Source organism: Meriones unguiculatus, chromosome 17, assembly GCF_030254825.1.
Source record: "Meriones unguiculatus strain TT.TT164.6M chromosome 17, Bangor_MerUng_6.1, whole genome shotgun sequence".
In the NCBI taxonomy this organism is placed as follows: domain Eukaryota; kingdom Metazoa; phylum Chordata; class Mammalia; order Rodentia; family Muridae; genus Meriones; species Meriones unguiculatus.
The window spans coordinates 58,105,793-58,130,818 of NC_083364.1; the positions used below are offsets into that span (position 1 = coordinate 58,105,793).

Here is a 25,026-nt window from a genome sequence, read left to right on the forward strand (position 1 = left end):
AAATAGTAATAATTAAGGAAATTCTGTATCCCTGCAATGCCTCTGGGGATAGCATTTTTTTAAAAGATAAATATCCTAAAATGAGTTCCTGGCAGTTCTTTCCCAGAGAAGCCCACACCAAACGTTGTCCCTCTTTTTCCTGAGCACTTCTTTTTTCTTTTAATCCTCATGCTTAAAATCTATATTTAAAATGCCGTTTAATACATTTTTTTTTTTAATTTAAAGGTAAGTGCATTTGAAAGGTTGAGTTGAGCTGAACTGATGGAGCACATTTTTTGCTCCCCTGGTTTCTGTGTTTTACACTTCCGCCTCAACAGCTCTCTGGCACTCCACTGCCTCCCATCTGGTTCTGGATCCTAAGTGCCCGCACCCCCACCCCTAGCATCTGGAAATGCTGCAGACCCACTTTGAAAGAGGAAACAGCAATCCGAATTCATTTTCATTGCCCACGCGTGTAGCAGGTATTCTGAGTGCACTGGGCATGGTGGAATAAACCCTCAATGCTAAGGGGCTGTGTAGAAGTGAGGCGTCTTTTATCTCCCTGGAGGGCTTATCTCCCTGCCCTTCTCAATGACTGTCATTTTCTTCACCTGGGTCCAAGAACAGACAGCTCACTTTTTTTATTAACATCCCTACTGTGGTTTTCCCTCCCTCCCCGCCTCCCTGTCCCACCCACCTCCCATCCACTTCTCCTCCATTTCTCTTCAGAAAAGAGCAAGAAGCCTCCCATGGGTAGTAACCAGCCATGCATGACACATCAAGGCCAAAGTAAGACTAGGCACCTCCCCTCCTATTGAGGCAAGATGAGGTTACCCAGTAGGAGGAAAGGGTCTCTAAGGCAGGCAACAGAGTCAGAGACATCCCCTGCTCCCACTGTTAGGAGTCCCACAAGAAGACCAAGCTACGTCTGTGCAGAGGACCTAGGTCAGTTCCACGGAGGCTCTCTGGTTGACAGTTCAGTCCAGGAGACTCACTTCTACTTGGATCACATGAATATGTAAAGGCTTACCGTGGCTCTCCTCTTCCCTGGAGGCCTGTTGGCCACCAGTCCACTAGGGCAGGAGGAACAAAGGCGGGTTGCACAGTGATGGAATAGCTTCCAGGTCCAGCTGCAGGGAGGCAGATGTGAGGGGGAATATATAGAAAAAGGGGAGCAGCCAGGAGGCACTCTGACAGGAATTCAGTGTTCTTCCCGTGCATTAAACAGCACAGCCCTGTTGCCTGTGTATAGAGCACAGTACCTAATTATCCTATAGGTGCAGGGAGGGGAGAGCTAGCAGGGAACTGTGCCAAAAGCCATGTATCAGATGTGGTTAGAGGCATCTATGCCTAAAGACATCTCCAGATGAGGTCAGGCACAGAGTAGGAGGCCCTGTAGGGGAGAGGGAGTCTTCTGCCTAGGGCAAAGTTCAGGAAGGCTATGTGGCCATCCAAATTAGAAGGACTGCAACCTCAAACAGCAGGATCCTCCATCAGCTTACCATAAAATTTGTTCTTACCAGGGACTCTGATTTATCAGGCTGAAACTTATTATCTCTAGCCAGGAAAGTCTGCCAAGGAGGTATTAATATTAATGTTTTTTCTTTTTTCTGAATGGTAAAATGGTTCCCACACATTGGAATACCTAAGGGCTGGTCTCTGTCTGCTGACTTATTTTTAATTGCAAGTATACATGCGGAGGAGTATGCGCAAGTGCGTGCTGGAGCCCACAGAGACTAGTGGAGGGGCTAGGTATCGTGGGCTGCTGTGAGCCTCCTGATAGGGATACCAAGAACCAAACTTTGGCTCCCCTGCCAGAGCAGCATGTTGTCTTAACTCTGAAAAAGGTATAGCCGTGGCTGTCCTAGAATTCACTCAGGCTGGTCTTGAACTCAGAGATCCGCCTGCCTCTGCCTCCGGTGTGCTGGAATTAAATGTGTGCACCACCACTGCCCAGCTTGAGAAAGGAGAATGTTCTTAGTATGGGCGTTTTCTTTCCCAACACCAGCAAATCAATCACTTCAGCTCAGGAGTATGAGTCACTTCAAATATAAATTCTTAGTTTTCTTTGCATACGTGTGAGTATTTTGCTTCTGTGTATGCATATATACACCACACGCATGCAGAGCCCACAGAGGCCAGAGGGGTCAGAATGGACACACACACACACACACACAACTGGAGTTACAGGTTGTTGTGAGCCACAGTGTGAGCGCTGGGAATCAAACTCTGCCTGAGCAGCAAGTGCTCGGAACTGCTGCTCCCTCTCCCCAGCCCCAGAAATTCATAAACCACCTCAACGAAATTGTATATAAACCAGTTTTAATATTTTATTACAAGCCCAAACATCCAACCATAGCGGCCAACTGACATAAGAAAACTGGTACTAGATAGTACAATTTTAGGCAGACATTTATAATTATTAAGGCTATTTAACATATAAAAATATTTAAACTTCAGGTTAAATTTTTTTAAAGGCCCAAATTACATGTTCTTTGTGATACTAACTCCAGGATTTGGGTGCTAGGATTAATTAATCATAATCTGTTGATGCTCAAATACTGTAGAGAAAATGGCATAGTATTTGTGTATAAGAAGAAACATCCTCCAATATACTTCAAATCATCTCTAGGCTACTTACCATACCTAATAATATGTAAATGTTATGCAAATAGATGTTATGCCTTATTATTACATGGAGGACACAAAAAGTCTGTATACATTTAGTACAGATGCAATATTCTCCCAAGTATCTTTATTTGGCTGAAGTTGGCTGAAGCTGGTGATATGGAAGGAATCTAGAGATAAAGAGGATAAAGAACATGTGATTTAAAAAAAAAAGAAAGAAAGCCTATCAAAATTCTAATGTTCATTGTACTTGATTGGAGTGTATCCTAATTAAACACTCACAGTTTTTTTTAATATGATTCCCTTTGTATTTATTGTGAGAAATCTATATTTAAACATTTTTATATGACATGCTGACATTCACAAGTATGTGGGACTAACTAACCTATAATAAACTTTTCATAAGTTTGAGAAGCCCTTATCTGAAGCCCATGAGACAAGAACTGTTAGATTTTAAATTATTTTAAGTTTGGAAATATTTGTATACGTTTATGTATATATATATGTATGTATGTGTGTATCTATGTATTTACATACACATATGTATATAACTCATTAATGTGTCAGAAACCCAAGTAGAAAATGTATGCCTCATATATACTTTACATCTATAGGTTGAAGGAAATTTTATATAATGTTTAGTATGTCTGGTTTCTAAAGATTAATTTATTCTTCTTTTTATTCTTTTTATTCTTCTTGTATGTATTTGGTTTGAGGGTTTTGGTTTTGGTTTTGGTTTGTTTGTTTGCTTGCTTGCTTTTGTTTTTGATTTATTTTGTTTTGAGACAGTGTCTCACCATATAGCTCTAGTGAATGAAGAACTTTATAGACCAGGCTGGGCTTGAGTCCACAGAGATCTGCCTGTTTCTGCCTTCCAAGAGCTGGAATTAAAAGTATGTGTGCATATGTGTGTGTGTGTCAGTGTGAGTGAGTGCTACATGGATTCAGGTACCCTGAATGCATGTGGAGCATCAGTCACAGGTAAACCCCTTGGCATGGGTGCTGGGACCCAGACTCAGCCCTCTGAACAGCAGCAAGCACTCTGAACCTGAGCACTCTCTCCAGCCCCGCATCTGTCTTTTGAGTGGGACCCATCACATACTCTCAGGTAAAGCTTTCCCACTTGTGATGTATTTGAAAGCGTTAGATTTTGGAAGATTCTGGATTTTCACTCAACCTTTATCTGACTGCTCTGGGAAACATTTGGGTAACATTAGGGTAACATTTTAATGTCTATAAAAATTTACACACCAGAGCATAAAAGGCAAAAGCGGGACGAAGGTGACTGAAGGGTTCAAGAAACTGCCATCAAAGTGTTAGGATCTTGTGCCACCAAACTTAAAAGCAAAACTCCACAAGGTCATAAGGAATCAGCCATGGTAACAAATCGCTGTAAACCAATAGCAGGCAGTCCTGAAAATTTCACTGGGAAAATAACATCTCAGCCTCTTCCCAAAATCATCCTTAAGGAAGTGTTCACAAGTTCTCAAACCATAACATCTCCTTATGGAAGTCAAGCAAGCTACAGCTAATCAGGACGCGGACTCCATGTCCCTGACTCCAATTCAGACACTAATTCTTCTGTGAAAAGTGGAGCTAGTATCACCCAAATTATTGAATCATGACCAGAATTAAACACTTGATGAAGCCTTGAAATAACAGATAAGCAATATTTCTTTTCTAGATCAATCTTTTCTTTGTCATTGTTTCTCAAAGTGTGGGACCCCACAACCGTTATCAGAATCCCTGGGCATTTATCACAAAGGTTTATTCCATAATCCTTGGAGGTATGGTCCCTAATTCATTAAAAGACCATTTAAGATGAGTTTTTGTTGTTGTTGTTGTTTTCCGATACAGAGTTTCTCTAAGTATCCCTAAGTTGTCCTAGAATTCCCTCTGTAGACCAGGCTAGCCTCAAACTCAGAGACCCACTTGCCTCTGTTTCCCAAGTGTGTCACCACTCCTGGCTTAAAACTAGCTATTTTAACCAGGCTGATGGCACAGTCTATAGGTCCAGTTACTGGGAAGGCTAATGCATGAAGATGAAAAATTTAAGCTCATATAGGCTACAAAGCAAGTTCAAGACCAGCCTGTGATTTTATGGAGACCTTCTCTTAAAATAAAAAATTTAAAAAAGAAGGAGGAGGATGAGGAAAAGGAGAAAGAAGAGGAGAAGGAGAAGAACTACTGGGAGTTTAGCTCAGTGGTAGATTGCTTATCTAGCATGCACAAGGTTCCAGCAGGTTCAAGCTTCAGTACGGCAAAAACTAAGAAATCATAATATATTTAACTTCACTGGTCCTGTTCAGACTCCAGAAACAATTATAAAACTTTTCCCCACAAATTATTTCACAAATGTAATGGTCCCCAAGAGCAGGAAAGGAATGACTTAAGTCCTCTGCATTAAAAGCCCAAATCTTCCAAATCCTGGAAGGTGAGTATTTTTCTTACTTTAAGAGTGAGCATTTTTCTGTCTCCCAAGCCATTTCAGTGTTCACATGTGTCTGTTCAAGGAAAGCAAAAGCAAACTGTAACCTCTCATAATGCAAAAGCTACTAATTAAATGATCCTAAATTTAATTTAAAATCATTTGATATTAATAAGACAAAGTCCAATAAAGTGGCCAATCCTGTTATTTTTGGATGTATGGAAATGGGCCAGGAATGTAACTGAGTTGGTACACACAACTGCCTACTGTGCACAAGGCCATGGGTCCAAAGAGCCAGAAGGAATAGCAGATAGCTAGATAGTTGCTTCTTACTTCCAAGCATGAGGCACTGGGTATGATACTTTATGTCCAAGCCAACAAAAGCTGTCATGGATTTTAATATCTAATTTTATTAACTTCTGATCTGGTTTAACGTCTAATTTTGACATATACTTCATGACAGCCAAAAGAAAAGAGAAGGTTTGGAATTGCTGAGGGGAGAAACTATTTTATGAGGGCCAGTGGCATTCTTTACATAAAAGTCAGTTCTTAAATCTTGCAAGCTTCAGAACATAAAAATAAACTTCTGTTTACATATTTGTTTCCAAAAGCCGTTACTCTAGAATAAGAATTCATCATGTAAAATTTCAGTGAATCAAGTAAGAAATAATTATCCAGTGCCAGTACCAATTCAAAGCAGAGATTTAATGCTCTTCCACTTTGCTCCTTTCCTCAATAAAAGAGGGAAATTGTTAATATCCTCATTATAAAATTCTGACCGCACACATTGGCCTTTACAAGCAATTGAGAAAAAAATAGGTAAGTCAATAGAAACTCCTGAGATACGGCAGTCTTCAGCCACAGGAACCTCTGACAGAAATCCCTCTCTATTCCCAAGGAGAGAACTTTGTGCTGTTCACGTAGATGGGTTCAATTTCCTTCACCAGACGGGGGGCAAACAAAGCACACTTCTCATGGGCATCCGCACAGTCATCTCCCCGGGAGAAGCTAGTTCTCATCCACTCATTGGCATCTTTGGTTACGAGGGCAATACAGTGTGTAGATGCTGTAAATAAGAACTCTATGATGGCTACGTCAAACGGGGAAACCCTACAGGTAGATTCAAATGCGGCCAGCGATGCCTGAGTTCTTCACAAGTCCTTATGCAAAGTACAGCTGTTCTCTGAGATGGCAAACAAGTTAACAGCATCTGTTTCACAGCGGAGTTTGTCTGATCACACATTTCCCATGCCGCAGGGCAGCTGGGAAGGTCACTGAAGGTGAGTCCTCCAGTGGACTTGAGGACAGTTAGGTCTCCAAGGGGCACACGTAGGACAAGAATGTGTCCAGCTGGTTCTTCACAATCACTTCATCTGGATGCAGCTTGTGGGGCAGGTGATGAGCCAAGGTCATCTCCCAGGCATCAACAAGATAGACACCAACCCCTGAAAACATCCTCCGAAGGACAGTGTCCAGTTGAAAGTTGTACCAGTCGCTGTTGAAAAGGCTCACCTCAGGCCCCAGCTCTTGGGCATTGCCTGTCCGGATGACAACCACAGTCTTGGGGCTTCGATCCAGGAGTTGGACCACTGCTCGTCGGATGTTCCTGAGTCTCCGGATATACACCTCCAAGGGGAACGTGCTAAAGTGAGACCATACAGCTATGGCCACCACTGTGTTCTTCCCGCCCACGATCCCATTCAGTTCATTCGCCACGTAATGGAGCTCGTTGCTAAAGACGCTCGTGAAGCGGATGGGTGGACCGTGGCAGCGATATCTGAGCAAGATGTTGTGTTTCTGGTCCACTGCAAGGAAGGGGCCCACATTCTTGGGACTACCCAAATTAAACTCCACTAAATCTGAAACGGGAAAAAAATCAAATTCACGAAAACATTCCATCTAAACACACATATTCTAAATATCCCAGTGGCTTTGCAAAACAGCTTCAAAAATAGAAGTAAAACAAACAGGCTCGATGTAAGTTTAAAAGGACTATTCTCTGTGTCCCATTTTGAATCAATGGACCTTTACTGTATTTCCCTAATTATTCAAATCACTCCAAAATATCACATAATAAGCAATGTTATCAGTGAGAGTCTGTGCATGTCTAAGATTAAGCCAAGACCTCTTTCTATGTGCATGGATCATGGAATATTTAAGAATGAAGTTGACATTCACACTTTATCCATCTAATAGATGAGGAGTCTATCTTTTAGGACACAGTCTGTAACTTCTGTTTTATGAGCACATCTCAGTAACCACACACATCTTTTTGAAAATTCTGTCATGTGCTACAACATGAATAAGCCTGGAAGGACTCCACGCTAAGTGAAATAAGCCAGGCACAGAGAAAAAAAATACATCGTGACCTCCCATATATGTAGAAACTATAAGAGTTTAACTCAAAGAATAAACTCACTGGATGCTGGGAAGCAAAGGGGAGAAGTTAACCAAAGTTACCTAATAAGGAAGGATCAGTTCATGAGACCTACTGCACAGCACCGTGGCTATCCTATCGTCAACAATAAAATACTTCAGAATCACCCAAAGATATTTTAAATGTTCTCACTGCAAATAAATAAGTGTACAAAGTTACAGCTATGTTAGTTAGCCTTATAAAAATCATTCTATCAATATGTCACATTGTGCCCTATAAATAGAGGCAGTCATTTATCAATTAAAAATAAATTTTTAAGCCAAGAATGATAGCATATGTTAGTAACACCAGTACTTGGGAGGCTGAGGCAGGGGGGTTACTGGGTTCAAAGCTTCCTGGGCTACAAAGAGAGATCTTGCCTCAAAGTAAGTAAACAAGTAAGTAAACAAATAAATGATTTTTTTAAGTAAAATAACTATATTCCTGAATTAAAAAACACAAAAAAGCATGTTCCTTGTTTTTCCAGGAAGCAAAAGAAAAAAAATGGTTCTGTTTCTTTTGACTTTTAAGTTTATCCCATGGTTAGAAAACTGTACTAATGCCCTACAAGAAAACTTGGGGGTATGGCAACACACTCCTTAATCCTAGCACTAAGGAAGCCAAGGCAGTGGATCTCTATGAGTGTAAGACCAGCCTGATCTACATAGTGAGTTCCAGGCTAGTCAGATAGTGATACCATGTCTCAGATAAAAGGAAAGGAAAGGAAAGCAAAAGTGAGGTAGGGAGGAAGTGAGTGAGTCAGTACAAATTAGAGATCCCTTTGCTCCCTCCCCTCTAAGCTGTCTTTTAAGGCCCAGTTCCTTCAAAACCTACACATGGGGGAAGGATGGATGAGGCAGGAGGATCCCCACAAAGTTGAAGCCAGGCTGATATACAACGCAAGCTGCAGGCTAGAAGGAGTACACACAAAGCCTCTCTCAAATTATATACATACATACATACATACATACATACATAGTAAATGTTGGTAACACAATTCCATTCACATTTCTTTGGCAACTATCCAGTGCCCACTTCCTTCCACTGGTACTATAATTCAGCCAAGACAGATGCAAAGGCCTGCCTCACAGTTCATACTCCTTTCTGAAAAGGACACAACAGATTATACCAGGCCTATATTCCCCTTAGGGGTTAAAGTGGATCTCACTTTTTCCTTTCTGCCCTCCAAAGCTTCTCCTTTAACTCTCCTGCTTGAGTCATTACTATTTCGCCTCCAGAGTTGAAGTGAATAAAAGTTCATGCTATCATTTTCTTTTGATAAAGATCAAACACCCACACAAGGCCTTATTATATCAGATGAAAATCTGTCTTTAAAGGGTCTGGTGGAAAAATGATCAAAACAGACAATGTGATCATTGCTATTAAAGGAAATATCAAGCTACGTCATCAGAAATTATGAAGAAGCAACTGCAGATGCCTTGAAGGCCTGCCTGGTCAGCACCAAGGCTTACCCAGCATCCTACAGCACATTTCTTCCTCCTCCAGATTTTTAATCTAGGATTCCCCAACTAGAACCCAACCATATCTGCTTCATGGAAAAAAAAAAATAGAATTGACTTTCTACCTTCTGGGCTACAACCTATTTCTTTTCTTTTTAAAAAGTAAATTAGAGATGATGAAAAAAGCATAAGCAACTCAAAAAATAATGACAATTTAGTTTTGTTTTTTGTTTGTTTTTTTTTTTTAAAAAAAAAACTCCATTTACAGGGCTGGAGGTTCAGCCCTATTGCTACAGTAGGTTCAGAGCCTACTGCTGTTCTAAAGGTCTTGAGTTCAATTCCCAGTACCCACATGGCAGCTAACAACTGTCTGATGCTGTCTTCTGGTGTGCAGATGTACATGCAGACAAAGCACCCATATACGTGAAAAAAAAAATGCGTCTTTTAAAAATAAGAAAAAAACCCTCCATTTACAACCATAAAAAAAAAAATAGCCCCAAACAGCCTGAGGATGGCTGGCTTGATCGGTGCTTTCCATACAAGTGTGAGGACCTGAGTTTGATCCCCAGAACCCAAGCAAAGCGGGAGGAAGGTGCTTGGGAGTTTGGGACAGCCAAGTCTCTCAGGATCACTAGCCAGTTTGAAAGACTCAGTCTCACAAAACAAGCCGGACAGAACCTGAGAACCACACCCGTGGCTGACCTTGACCTCCATGCACATTCCTTCACACACACCCATTTGCACCTATACACAAATACACAAAACACACAAATAGTTCCCACAACACCACCTGTTCCTTAATAGTAAGCACACACGCTTAGAGAAAGAAGAAGGCACCTTCTGTGGGTAAGTGGTAGGTTTCCAACAGGTGCACACTCATTCTGGATCTGGAGAGCAGTCTCAGAGCTAGACAGACAAAGCCGAGAATGCTGGGTCTTGCCCGGCGTCTCTTAACACAAGCCTTGTCTTTCTCGGAGTACCATCAATGAGAGACCCAGCGGGTGTCTTTGCTACAAGGATACAATTGGCTGCCTCCTTCCAGTAAAATCTTGTACAGGCCTAGATAGAGCTGAGTCACACAGAACTGAAAAAGAAACAACTGGACACGGCCAACTGTTTCATAATCTAGAATATTACAAGCAAAGGACACCTGTGAGGTGACATAGTGCAGCTGTCTAATGTGACACAGAGACAAGAAGCCCGGAGAAGCAAATGACTCACCCAAGGTCAGAGAGAGAGAGGGGTGAGCCTCTCTGAGGACACAGTGCTTCCACCAACACAAGACTCTACTAGTGGCCAGAAGCTGTTGGACAGCTCCTGGGTTAAGATACATCTTAACAGAGAAATCGCCTCCTCCGCTGAATGCTTTTCTTTAGGTTTCATTTTGAATATGATTTCACATATCCTGGAAACAGCCATGAGACCAAAAGCAAAGCACCAACCTGGAACAAATGTAGTGAGGTATTCAAACCACTGCCTGATTGTTGAGTCACCAAATAAATACACCATTTTTCTTTGCAAGCATTCTGTAATGTTGTCAGGGTCATTGAAACGGCGCATCCTAAACCTTCGGGGCCACCACTGGTTTTTGTAGAAATAGCCAGAAGGAAAAGTTCCTGATCCTTGGGTTACTTCAAGGTCATCAGTTTCTGCAAAGAAAAAGGGGGGAAATCTATTAGAAGATTCTCAGATTCATCTCCAAACACAGATAGAAAAATGTTTCCATTAAGGAAAAAAAAAAAAAAAAAGAACCATGCCCACATATTTGCTGGCCTGCAAGCTATGGGCAATACTTCCTATTGTCATAGCTTGAAGAAATCCTAGCATTTTCCCCATACTAAAATGGGAAGATAAGAAGCAAATGGTGGGGGGGGGGGTGTATGGGAGGGCAAAAGGGGAAAAGAGCACTTCAAGCATTCCCTTTGTGTATGCACGTGCTCATCCAAGTTCAAAATAAAGGAAGACAAAATCCAAGGAAATGTACGCATCTGCCCAGCATTATTTCAGAATGGGAGAGACAGTTTTTATCCCACTTCCTGAGAGCCAAAAGATAGCTTAATCTCACATTAAGTTTTACATATATATTTTATATATGTCTATATGAGATTTATATATGCATGTGTATACATATATACAAATATTAATATAGCGCTATTAATACAATGCCTCCCAGTCCATTAAAGGTTTTAATACATAAAATTCTATATTCAAATTTTAATTCAGAAAAATTGTCAAATGCAGAGAAGAAACCAATGCCACGTGATGGATCATTCTCCACAAATGGTTCAGGTCTTCCGCAATCCTAAGCAGCACTAAAACGCATCAGCAATGTGCACTCGCTCACCACTGTAAGCTAGTACACATGGGAGCAGCCACACCAGGACACCTTTCAGAGAGAGTCAGTACCTCTCGGCCTGTACACCTCCCTTGGGAAATGCCACTGTGGAAGCAACAACGGGTAAGTCTTCAAAACAGGTGGTAATAGCAAGTTAGCTCTGTTCTGAGCACTGTTCGGGGCAGTTACACGTGTTGCCGGAAGAAGACTCACACAGTCTCTTTAAAGTTCCTATCAGTACTCCTGCCGTCAAGAGTGGGCAACTTGAACAGGGACTCATGAAGCGTCCCTGTCAGAATCTGAAGCAAGCAGGCCATCCCAAGCCCAGCTTCTCAATTACCATGCTAGGTCATGTGAAAAACGTGTGCTCAAGACATGTCAGCCATTTCTCGAAGCTTTTCCGTGAAGATACAAACTTACTCCTTTCCTAATAACGTAAATGTGTAATCTCCAAGTAGCACCAATCCTTTTGTGCCACTTCCTTACACACCCCAGAGTTCAGCACCAATCACAGTCCAATCGATTCAGTCACCAGTTGAGCCACAATTGGAATGCACATGCTATGTGACCTTGAAATTTAAGTCAGCTTATTTGTGACCTGAAATGTGCTATTTTCAGGTTATTTAACTCCTTACCTCTGTCCACATTACTTAATCCAAATTATTTTGTATTTCCAAATCTCTCTTTTTAAATGCATATTTTCTAGCTTATTAGTTTAGGTAAAGAAAAAAGAAATATATATCTATTCTGATAGTCACCTCCAAGAACAGGTGAAAACTATTCCCATAAATACAACTATGCCCACATATGTGCTGGTCTGCTAGCTTATGGATGACATTTCCTGTTGTCAGGAAATAAAATGTTGTCAAAGAAATTTCAGGATTTCCCCTAATAGTGCATATTTAATTTTTTTCCTTGAGCATTTTTATTGCTTCAGTGACTAAGTGGAAAAGTAACTGGTATTTTGCAAAAGTTTTAGTTTGACAAATATGTTTATGAAGGAAAATGTAGGAAGGCAAATAATAAACATTTATTTGACTTATTCAGTAGTAACTTCCTTAGCCAGAAATAGCAGGGTACACTTGGGAGGTACAGCTACACCACCCAGGTGGCTGAGGCAGGAGGATCACCTGAGCTCGAAAGTTCAAGACCAACTCAGGCACACAGCATGACACAATCTCCAAACAAGGCCAAAACTCACAGTGAGCAGATTAAAACCTCAACATGCTATCAAGTGTTGCTTCTCCTCCAGCTCCCCAAACTCCTTCACCGTTTTATATTATTATTACATTGTGTGTGTGTGCGTGTGTGTGTGTGTGTGTGTGTGTTGCACAAACCATGATACACACATGGAATACAACTTGTAGGAGTCACTTCTCTCCTGCTGTGTGGGAGCTGGGATCAAACTAAGGTTATGAGGCTTGGCGCTCAGGGTTTTAGCGGCTGAGCTGTCTAGCCTGCCCTCTTTAATTTAATGTATCCAATCTGCATAGCCAGAGAGACGCAGAGAACACACCTGGGGCACAAAGAAAACATTTACTGGAATGAGAATTAAAAGTGATTTTGAAGTTACAATTTTACCCCTGGTAATTTGGCAGATTCAGTTATTTGGTGTCAAATACGCGTTAAAAAGAAAAGTATATATCACACAGGAAGCAATTACCATTTCCATGAGAATGTTAATTATATTTACTAGCAGAGTTTAGTCAAGCAAAGCAAATCAATTACTGAACCTGACAGTCATTCTTCAAACGCAGGGTGCTGTTTAAGCGCGGAACGCACGTGCCTACACTGCCCCCTTGCGGTCAATTTGTTCAAAAGTGTTTCCTGGCTGACTTCAAATAATTGCAATTGCTTTGAAAACGTGTTTCTCGGAACTTTATGGACCTTCAGATCACTAAGACATGAAGTTCTCTTAAATTGATGAAAATAATCCCTAATCTACTATTTCTTTGGGCTAAAAAGTAAGTCAGAAAATAACAATTCAATATTACTAAATTGTTGTCCTAAATATTAGTAAAGGGTGCACAGTGGTGCACACTTTGGGTCTCAGCGCTCTCTGCGAGTTCAAGGCCAACCTACTCTACATCGTGAGTTCCGAAGAGCCAGGACTACACAGTGAAACCCTGTCCCAAATAGATGATAGATAGATAGCTAATGGTGATAAGGACATAAAAAGTGACAACCCTTCTTTATACTTGCATTCCATTTAATAAACCTCAAAAGGAATGTCACAGAAATCATTGCTACAGTTGAAACCAACAGAAGATGAAGTTAGCAGGGAAAAGTTTAAGTAGAAACAGGATGTTTGCATAAAAGGAAAAACAGAGAGCCTCATTAGGGTCTTAAAGTACCATCTCTGGTCAGTGTGGACTTCTGGGAAGGTTCCTCAATTTGAGCTCTTGGATATACAAAACAAATTTTTTCCTAAGTATGTACCTGTTACAATATGACTTTCTGTACCTAAGTATGTACCTGTTACAATATGACCAGAGTAGTCTGTACATAATAATTTTCAGTTACTTTCTTCCATCAAAAAAGCCCCAAGTTAATCTGTCTTCTCTTTACCCAAAATCTACCAGTTCCTGACTGATCTGGGACCTGTTGGGTAGAGGTAAACCCTAAAATGTCTGCCTAATTTGCTTCAGAATGATGCAAATGGGGCAAGTGGATGGATACAGAGCAATGCAGCCAGGTGTCCCTCAGCACTGAAGATGAGCTACCTCTGACTGGCTCCTGACATCTTCCTGTGTGTTCTGTCCATGCTGGAAAAGGAATTTCCCATTAGTAAAAATGTGAAAGCCAGGTGAGGTGGGGCACACATGTAATCCCAGCACTCATGGAGGCAGAGGCAGGCAGATCTCTGTGAGTTCAAGGCCAGCCTGGTCTACAAAGCCAGTCCAGGACAGCTGAGGCCACACAGAAAAACAAAAACAAACAAGCAAAAAAAACTGTCTCAAAAAATAAAAAATAATAATAAATGGAATGGGGGAGTGGGGGTCACATGCCTTTAATCCCAGCACTCGGGAAGCAGAAGCAGGTGAATCCCTGGGTTTGGGGCCAGCCTGGTCTACAGAGCAAGTTCCAGAACAGCCAGGGCTACTCAGGGAAACCCTGTCTTGAACCACTCCACCCTCAAAAAAAAAAATTTGAAGAACAAAAATCTCCTCCTATTAATCACTCTACAGGACACCTAGAAACATCACAAACCTGGCCAGCATGGCAGAGTGGAAGGGAAGAAGGGCAGACTCATTAGTGGGGAAGGCTGTTTGGGGTGCAGGATTATGGAGAAACACCACACCTACCACACACATCCCCTACAACTCCCAAGTCAAGAAGAACTCAAGCAGATCTTCATCAGGAGACTGGCACATCTCACAGCAACAGGGGAAACCAGAGACTATATATCTCGTCTGCAAACCTTTTTTATACCATATACATTTCACAAATTTTGAACCAGATATCAGTGTCTTAAAATATATCACCATCACATTTCGAAACTCAAATTAATTGGAACGAAAACAAAACAAACCAACCAAACCTTAAGGCTTCTGGTTTGACCTGGTGAAGAAAGTCTACAGAGCTGGTTGCAGTTTGGGTTTGTTTTGTTTTTGCAGGAAGCAGAGGAACAAGCTGCCCCTTGAGGATGTCCTGGCTCTTTGACTAGTTCTGCACAGCTTACACAGGCACACATACTATCACATGGCCTGTGTGGTGCATGTGTATTATATGCCTGGCGCCTGTGGTGAAAGGGATAGAATTCTATGCAGTGGGGGAGACACTGTTGTCAGTAACTCCGAGGCTCTTTCCCCACCTACACAGGTCTCCTTGCTCTCTAAATTTACTACAGCAGAAGTATCACACTTACAACTCTGAGCTTCATTCTTTTACATTTTTTGGTCCTTTGAAACAGAGTTTCACTCTGTAGCCAAGGCTCGCCTGATTCAGGCTACCCCTGAACTCAAAGCAGTCCCCCTGCCTCAGCCTCTCAAGGAGGACAGGTAGATGTGAACCTTTGCTCTTCATTATTAATACCAAAGCCTGAAGATCAGAACGGTATCAACCTGCTGATTCGTATGTGCTTGTGTGCCAGGGTTCACCACAGACTAATAAGCCCAGGGCACTTTTCTACCAAGTCGTAAGCCCATCCTCTACTCAAGTGTTTAACACTTCCTAAGACAATTTACGTGCATCTCTTGACTGTCTACAGAACACTAATCAACAGAGCTTTTTACATACTCCCAAACATGATGACATTACTGAGTGTGTGATTTCAAAAACAGGGTTTTTAATTTTATTTCATTTTAAGTAATTTCTGTTTTAATGGCCACAAAAGACTAGAATCTTCCATATTGGCCAACATAGCTCTAGAGGAGTGGTTCTCAACCTTCCTAGTGCTGTGACCTTTTAATACAGTTCTTCATGGTGGTGACCCCAACCATAAAATTGTTCTCTTTGCTACTTCATAACTGTGATTTTTGTTACCATTATGAATCATAATGTAAATATCTGTGTTTTTCAATAGTTCTGAGCAACCCCTATGAAAGAAAACCTCAAATAGACAAATATAGAATGTATAACAGAAGAAAAAGAAGACAACTTTTACATTAGCACACCTAGCAAAACCCAGGATTAACTATACAAGCTCTAGCTGCTTTTTTAAATTAAGCTTTTAAAATCTGGACACAGGGGTCTTTTCTGAGACTGCTACTCCTACCAAGGACCGTGCATGGAGATAACCTTGAATCCCTGCTCAGCTGTAGCCCATGGCAGCACAGTCTTCAAGCATTTTCCCTAGTAAAGGGAACAGACTGTCTCTGACATGAACTCAGTGCCTGGATCTTTGATCACCTCCCACTGATGGGGAAGCAGCCATACCAGGTCACAGAGGAAGACAATGCAGCCAGTCCTGATGAGACCTGATAACCTCGGGTCAGATGGAAGGGGAGGAAGATCTCCGCTGCCAGTGGACTTGGATTGGGGCATGGAAGGAGAAGAGGAAGGGAAGGTGGGATTAGGAGGGCATGAGGGAGGGGGCTACAGCTGGGATACAAAGTGAATAAACTGTAATTAATATAAAAATAAGAATTTAATAAAAAAAAACACAAAATTGAGCTTTTAATAGTCTCTGGCTGTACTCAGAAGTAACCATGGCATAGGAATGGGTTAAATACACACACACACACACACACACACACACACATGCACACACACACACACACACACACACACACACACACACCCAGGCTAGAGAGCAGACTCAGCAGTTCAGAGCACTTGCTGCTACAGCAGAGGACCCAGGTGGGGTTCCCAGCACCCACATGGCCACCCACAGCCTCCTGAAACTATAGCTCCAGAAGAGTGGAGAACCTTACCTGATCCTAAGGGTACTGTATGTCTGCAGCATCCCTGCATACACGTAGGAAAAATACTCATAAAATTTTAAAAATAAATACCTTTTTTAAAGAGAAGAAAAATGTCATCAAACTCATTTGTTTTTACCTTTTATTCTTCTTGAAATCACAGTCACCGAGTCAGGTCCACTGGAATTGATTGGCATTTTGATATTGACACCGCTTTGGATGGAATTAAAAAAAAAAGAAGAAGAAAGGAAGGAAGGAAGGAAGGAAGAAAGAAAGCACAAGCTTAGATTAAGATTCAGGGACATACCAAGCCTTATGGTGAAGGAGAAAAATTAACTAGCATGACTAATAGTTAAGTTGCTAGGGCTCTTGAGAGAAAGCTATATAGATGAATTTACTAGATCATCACTGGGTTTTCATTGTTGTACACACATACAGGTGTATAAAGAAATTATATATATATATACCTCTTAGCCAGCCTTACAAATGCAAACTCTAAAATGACTAACTCCGGGTTGAATAACTCCTTTTGGAATCAGAGAATATCTACTTTGTGACTACGTGGTTTTGAGGCCACAAGTCTAGGCTGAACTAAGCCACGTGCTAGATTCCTTAGGCATGCCCAAACCGAGAAGAGTCCCACAGAAACACTGGCTCCAAACAGGGCTCAAAGAGTTCCTCCTTCCATTACAGACTCCTGTGTCTGTTCCCCTTACCATAACGCACATTCCTCGAGAGTATGGTTGAGGTGTCACTCACCTTTGTGTCTTTAGCACTCAGCACAGACCATGGATTAGAGTGTATGCTTGGTAAAATTCTTTTAAAGAACTGCATGAAAAGCTGAGGGAGGATGAACACTAGCAGCAAAGAAAGGGAATCCAATATTACTATTCCAGAATCAAGTCATTGACGGACTCTGATACTCATCAAAAACAAGCTTTAAAAATATAGACTGGCCAGGTGGGAGGCAGAGGCAGGCAGATTGCTGTCAGTTTGAGGCCAGCCTGGTCTACAAAGTGAATGCAAGGCAGCCAGGGCTCCACAGAGAAACCCTGTCAAAAAAAAAAAAAAAATCATCGTCATAATGATGATAATCGTCATCATAATAATAATGACGATATAATAAATAAATAAACATAGACTGCTCGGCCTCCTGATACAGGAATGTCTCATCAGGATATTCTTACTGCTTCACCAATTTCAGAAAAATGTGTTCATGCTACAGATAATTACTAAGCTGCTTTTATATTCTGGGCACCATTCAAGCCATGGCTAATGTGGCAAAACTCCAGAATCTCCACCCTAACTGGAACTGACATTCTACAGAAGGAAACAGAAAAACAAGCAATGAAGGATCCATACAGGGCTGGCCACACCGGAGAATACTAGAATTTAATATCTTATATAATGACATTTGATCACTTTCAGGAGGGCACATATAAACCACTCTCATAAGCTTGGAGTTTATTACTTAAAAGTACATAACAATTTTCATATAAAGTCTGAAGGGTAGTTTTCTCCATAATTGTGCAGCAAAAATATTTAACCTCAATCTAGTCATAGGAAAACAACAAAGCAAATCTAACATAAAAGTCATTTTACAATGTATCAGTATTGAAGTTGTCCAGATCATAAAAGGCAAAAGAGATAAAAGAACTTTCCTGGATCTAAAAGATAAGCTATTGGGGTGGTTTGAATAGGTATGGTCCCCATAGACTCATGTGTTTGAAGGCTCCGCCCATAGTGAGTGGCACTACTAGGAGGTGTGACCTTGTTGCAGTAGGTGTGGCCTTGTTGGAGGAAGTGTGTCACTGTAGAAGTGGGCTTTGAAGTCCCTTGTGGTCAAGCTATGTCCCAGTGTGGCACACAGCCTCCTTCTGCTGCCTGTAGATGGAGACGTACAACTCTCAGCTCCTTCTCCAGCACCAGGTCTGCCTGCATGCTGCCATGTTTCCTGCCATGATGATAATGAACTAAACCTTTGAAGCTGTAAGCCAGCCCCAAATAATGTTTTCCTTATAAGAGTTGCTGTGGTCATGGTGTTTCTTCCCAGCAATAAAACCCAAACTATGACAGTATAGAATGGGATCCCAGATTAAATTAACAAAGGACATTACTGGGAAAACCCAAACATGAAATAGGTGCACTGGTCAATAATGCTGTATCAACAACAAATGTCCCAACTGTGATAACTGCGTTAAGATTACATGCCGGACAAAGTCCATGCTCACAGGAGATGCGTGCTACTGGGGTCGGGGCTGTGCTGCCTGTAACTTACTCTTTACTGGTCCAAGGCGGGAAATATAAACAAACAGACATATAAAGTACACGCTGAGGAAAAGAAAAACAAGTATGAAAGACACTAACAATTTTGGGTATGTAGTATTCCCTAAAATGTAAAGCAGTTGGGGAGGATATTATTTGCTTACTTTTTGTTTGGTTGGTTTGGGTTGGTCATTTGGGTTTGTGTGCAGGTGTGAATATGTACATGTACTCCTTCATGTGTGCACATGTATGGTAGAAAGGCCAGAGAGCAACCTCAGACAGGGGTTCTCACTATCCTAGAGCTCACCAAGTAGACTAGGCTGACTGGTGTGAGAACGACAGAGATCAGCTTGTCTTTGCCACCTCCGTGCTGGGATCACACTCGCTAACCATCACACCCAGATCTTCAGTGCATTCTAGAGCCTGCGCTCTTATGTCTGTCCAGCCATCATTTTACAGACATAGCTATCTGCCCGACCTTTCACCTGCTGTGTTCTATTCTGTTTGAGCCCAGGCTACCCTTGAACTTCCAACCTCCTTCCCTGGCCTTCTGAGCTTGGGTTACAGGTCTGAGCCATCATGCCCAGAGGAAAAAAAAAAAAAAAAAAAAGTATGAATCATGTTAAAATTGAAAAAGAACTTATTAGTGAGAACATCATTTTGAAATTCCTGCCCTTATAATAGAATATTTGAACAGGAGTCCTTCCCAAGACCACCATTTTCTCTCTCCCAAAGGCAAAGCACAAAGATCTATCACCTTAATTGTCGGCGTATAATTTGAAGACCCAAATGCCAAAGTTAGCTGGGTGCAGTCACTCTGTCTATAAGTCTATCACTTAGAAAAATGAGGATGTGGAAGAGCATCACAAATTTGAAGCCAACCTAGCTATACAGTGAATTCCAGGACAGGCTGGGCTTTATAGTGAATTCAAGTACAGCCTGGGCTACACAGTGAATTCCAGGACAACATGGGCTACAGTGGAATCCTATCTCAAACAAACAAAACAACAGCAAAGCTTTTTAATTTTTCTAAACTAAGTGAGGTTAAGAACCAAAGACAAAAGGTAAAAATGAGTACAAGCTCAACATACTCAAGGGAGCTCAAAATAATATGCCCAAAGGTCTTTCAGACCTGTTATCTTTTGAGATAGCCTCCTGCAATGGTCTAGAACTTTAGCAGTATGAAGGCTAACAAAACAAACATTAGTCATTCAGTTTCCATCAAATGTAAGCTACCTCAAACACTTTCCTTGGCAGCCACTCCCATGATTTGCAAGTAAGAGTGGGCACAAGACATCATTTTCTCTTTCTGTCGAAACAGGGTTTTTCATTTGCTTTGGTTTCTAATGGTGGGATTTAGTGTTAGGAATATTTTTAAATGTTTCACTATTCAAGTTTTTACTCTTTTATCCAACTACTTTCCACATGGAACTTGATAAAATTGTAACCATGCTTCTTCTTCATGGGTGTGCCATTAGATAGACAGACAACCCAACTCCAGAAAGGGACAACCAAATAATCTTCACATATGGGGAAAAAAAGTGCATAGAAATGAAATAATCTGCCCACTGAAAAATACTGTGCCTTGGATCTGAGCTCAAGATCCAAAATGTGTAACTACAGTACACATATATAAAACTTTTAAAAATAAATTCAAGAATTAAAAGAAATAAGCTCTTGAAGCTCGTCATGGTAGCACATGCCTGTAATTTTCTTCATCTACAAGGCTGTATCAGGAAGATAGGTTTTCTTGCCAGTCTAGGTTCACATAGCGAGACCAGGTCTTATAAATAAATAAGTATATATAAATAAATGTTTAAATTTATGATTAAGGGTTCTGGGGGGATTGTTGTTGTTTGTTTGTTTTCTTTGATTTCATTTCACTTTTTATTCAGCCATACAAAATACTGGTCTTCCAGAGACCTATGCAGGAAATGCATTGGCTGAGGCTCCCTCTGCTGGCCCTGTACAAAAAAGCATGGCATGAGTTCACTGCCATAACGATGGACCACAACCTGACTTGTAGAAGGTGGAAACTCAGTTTCATCTCAGAAGCTCCTATAACTACATGCTTCACAAAATGGGTGGCAGTAAAATATTAAGACTTCAGGATTTCCTACTCAACAAAAATAGCTCTTTACCAGTCTTACAAATAAACACTTCATATTAAACTAAAAATATTTATAGGAAAGGATCCAGAAGAAAGTGGGGAGGGAAAAAGAATATCGTCAAAATATGTTGTATGAAATTTTTTTTCAATTTAAAAAATAAACTATTTATAAGGGCTGGAGAGATGGCTCACTGGTTAAGAGCACTTGTTGCTCTTACAGAGGACCTGGGTTTGACTTCCAGCACCCACATGGTGGTTCAAACCATCTGTGACCCTGGTTCCAGGGGATTCAGTGCCTTCTTCTGACCTCTGTGGACACCAAGAATTCGCATGCTGAACAGTCATACATGCAGGCAAAACACCCATACACAAAAAATAAATCTTTAAAAATTTTTTAAATATATATGTATACGTTCTTCCAAATAGTTTTGCTTTTTGACCAGGTAGTTTTATAATGTCATTTCTTCTTTGATTATTTTTTTGTCACCTAGTAATTATAAACACTTAAAAGGTACAACATGAGTTTAATGCATGCTTATACATATAATACTTAAAAACGGGGAAACTGGGATATCATCACAAATATTTACCAATTATTTATGATGGAAACATTCAAAATCCACTATATTTTTGTAAGTATTCTATTAGCCACTGTCAGCCATAGTTATCCTGCTACGATGGGGCAGTGGAGGTAATTTCCGACATAACTTCCCCCAGGACTGCTACTTCACTTCAGAATTACACGCAACACTGAAGAAAACACACACTTCCATCCAGACTGCTGCTATGCTTCTCATTCTGCCCATTACCCACATACTAACACTACGCTGAAAATGTTCTGCGTTTATGTTCAAAATGGACAGTTCAGCAATAATGCCATAATACTTTCAAAAACCGTTAAAATGCAGGGTTCGCTTTGGGGCACCTTGGTTCTCGTGCTTCCTGCGTTAGCTCGGTAACACCGCCAAATCCATAGTCTTTTACTATAGATAAATGTTTTTAATATTTCAAAAGCGGATCTTAACGCCTTTTCAAAAATTTATCTTCACGCGACTCTCTAGCCCCACTGACTAGACCTCAACACCTCCTTTCTGGGGCGGGGGACAGGGTGATGGGTACACAGGTCCCACAGTGTAAGTCACAGGAGGGGAACCGGAGAGTTGGCCCTCGCCCCACCTTGTTAAGGGGGAGGGGCTCTCTTGTTTCTGCCGTGCTGCGTACTTCAGGCCAGCTGGTCTGCACGCTTCCAGACTGTCTCAGGTTTCTGCCTCCCGTCGTACCTACCAGAGGAGCCCTGGGGTTTCAGATGTATGCTGAGGCAGGCTTTTTAGGTGGACACAAAGGACTGGTCAGCCTGGCAGAGCGAGCATGCGCTGAGCCGACCTGCCGCTCGGTTTTTTAAAGCCTGCTCTGTGAATAAGCGGTCTCGCCTATGTAGCAATAAACACGGTATGCATTCCTAACCCAAAACATAGCTGAGCAGGAACAAGAAAGTGAGGGCGAAAAGGTCTTTTGAACACGCACTAAATTTCACTCGTAAAGCACTACACAAAAGTGCAAGCCTCTGTCTGATTTCTTATTCAACACCTCTTCTAACAGAAAGACAGGAAATGCAAACTTACAAGGGCCTCCTAAATGGGCAAAGACAGTGCGGCAGCGCTATAACCCGCTGGAAGCAGGACCCCCGTACCTCTGAAAGAAAGCACTGTCCGCGGCAGAGAGAAGGCCCTTCAAGTATCCGCCCTTGAAATGGTTGATTCTGCTGCTGCAGGGGAGCTTCTTTGGCTTGAAGCAGAACCAGGGCTCTCCGGTGTAGAGATCTGTAAAATTGCACAGGGGAAGGCTTCCAGGAAGACACACATTGCACTTCACGGTTTCAGAAATCCTCCCGGAGCGGAAGAGACTCTTGAAATAGACCCTGTCCGGTCTCTCTTCCTGGAGGTGCTGAAGAACTCTGATCCCTTCACTGGGGTGAACCAGAGATATGGACACCCTAACCCTGCCTGGCCAGAGCAAAGTAAAAAACACTTTGTAAAATCCATTCTGGTAGTCTACCACTCTGCCCACGGCGCCCGCCTGCAGCTTAGGCGAGTGTATCCTGGCCTGCAGGTAGTCTCCTCCGTACTTCTTGGGCCTCCCTTGAAAATCCTGCACGTGAACCAGCACCTCCAGCTGGCTCCCCACCCTGAAGGAGGCTGCAGAATTCAAGATGACAAAGTAGCTGGACGACGGGTCGGTGCTCTTCACAAACGGGACGGGCCCCGCATCAGGCACCTGCCACTTCGAGGCAGCGAGCAGGGCGTCCTCCTCCGAGCGTTCCCGACTGGACAGGGTCTGGTGCTCGTAGCCACAGTACGGAGTCCGGGTAATGCCTGTAGCCTGGGAGGAAATATACTGTCCGCTGCTGTCGATGAATGTCTCCGACAGCGTCTCATGGTCCAAGTACTAAAGAGAAAAGACAGACAACAGAAACCACTGCTACAACGCTTCTCTGAATATTAGGCAAACGAACCTCTGCTTCGGTTGAAATTTGTATAAAATCAGCTGGAGTGACACTGTTTCAACAACCACGCCCTGCAGACTTCAGTTACCGTAACGGAGTAAGATTGACGGAAAATCCGTAGGGAGGTCTCTGTAGTTTCAGAAATCTTACCTCTAGAAACTATATGTAGGTTCTTTTTTTGGGGGGAAGGGAATTTTGGGGGGTTCAAGACAGGGTTTCTCTCTGTTAGCAGCCTGGCTATCCTGGAACTCACTCTGTGGAGTGCTGGGATTAAAGGCATACACCCCAATGCCTGGCCCTGTATGTGGGTTCTTACAGTGGATGATCAGAGAAAATCCCCTTGGGTTTCTAGCCTCCAACTCTGTTCTCTACTAGGGATAAGAACCAACAAGCTGACGAGATGACTCAGAGGTTAGGAGCACTGGCTGTTCTTCCAAGGGTCCTAAGTTCAATTCCCAGCACCTACATGGTGGTTCATAACCATCTATAATTATATCTGGTGCCCTCCTTCGTGCAGGCACAAATGCAGGCAGAATACTGTATAAATAATAAATAAATAAACCTTAAAAAAAGAACCAACAAGCACTGAGGAAGTCCACAGAGAGTAACATGCTCAGCAAAGGTCTCGGGGCTAACCACAGAATAGCAATGCCCCTCCTCACACACCCACGCCACTGCCCAGTGCAAGCCCACACAGCACAGGACCTTCCACCTGCTTCATCATGTCTGGAACTCAGAGCAAATTGCAAAACACTTTCCTTTCTTTCTTTTTTTTGTTTTGTTTTGTTTTGTTTTGTTTGAGACAGGGTTTCTCTGTGTAGCCCTGGCTGTTCTGGAACTCACTCCATAAACCAGGCTGGCCTCAAACTCAGATCTGCCTGCCTCTGCCTCCTGAGTGCTGGGATTAAAGACGTGCACCACTACCTCCTGGCTGACAAATTGAATTTTTAATTTTTTTTTTTTAAATCAGAATTTGAAGACAGAGCAAGCGCGAGAAGCAGTATCAGCTACAACAGGAATGCTAGACTTATCAGACTGGAGAATTTAAACAATGGTGAATGCAGCTCAGTGGCACAGTCTGGCCTCTAACACACAAGGTCCTCAGTTCAAAGCTTAGCCCCACAAAAGCCTAAAAAATAAAATAAAGCAAATTTTCAAATTAAGGAACTAAGTCTCGGGATAATTCCTAAGATGGCCATGGTGCGACCTGTGGACACACATGCGGTGGCTCCTAAGATGGCCACGCCGTGACCTGTGCACACACATGTGGTGACTCCTAACGCTGTGAGAGGCCCAGAGACCTGCAGCACTGGGTAAAATGTGTCGGCATATGGTGCTCTGACCACTAGTGCCTGGAGCTGCTGTAAAGTGAGATTACAAAAGTGATTTGTGTCTCCTCCCGCTCCCTCCAGAAGCCCAGAGCTCTGCTTTCACACAGAGGCAAGGCTCAGGCTAACCACTGGAACCCCTAGAAAACAATCAGACTGGTGTGAATATAGAAAATGGTTGTGAGAGCTACGTATTATGACAATCCACCAC

The 25,026-nt window shown here is 42.1% G+C and overlaps 1 protein-coding gene across 3 annotated transcripts in view; it reads right to left on the reverse strand.

Annotated features, from left to right (window-relative positions):
• Positions 1-2,284: 2,284 nt before the first annotated feature.
• The window catches only part of Nxpe3 (neurexophilin and PC-esterase domain family member 3), a 50,904-nt gene continuing 28,162 nt past the window's right edge, over positions 2,285-25,026 (reverse strand). For all 3 annotated transcript variants that reach the window (XM_021664547.2, XM_021664548.2, XM_060370545.1), the window contains exons 3-6: positions 22,675-23,429; positions 16,749-16,822; positions 10,354-10,560; positions 2,285-6,894 (exon numbers count right to left, since the gene is read on the reverse strand). In XM_021664547.2, coding sequence (XP_021520222.1) covers positions 6,344-6,894; positions 10,354-10,560; positions 16,749-16,822; positions 22,675-23,429 — 1,587 coding nt within the window. In that variant the 3' untranslated portion in view covers positions 2,285-6,343. The remainder of the gene's footprint in view (positions 6,895-10,353; positions 10,561-16,748; positions 16,823-22,674; positions 23,430-25,026) is intronic.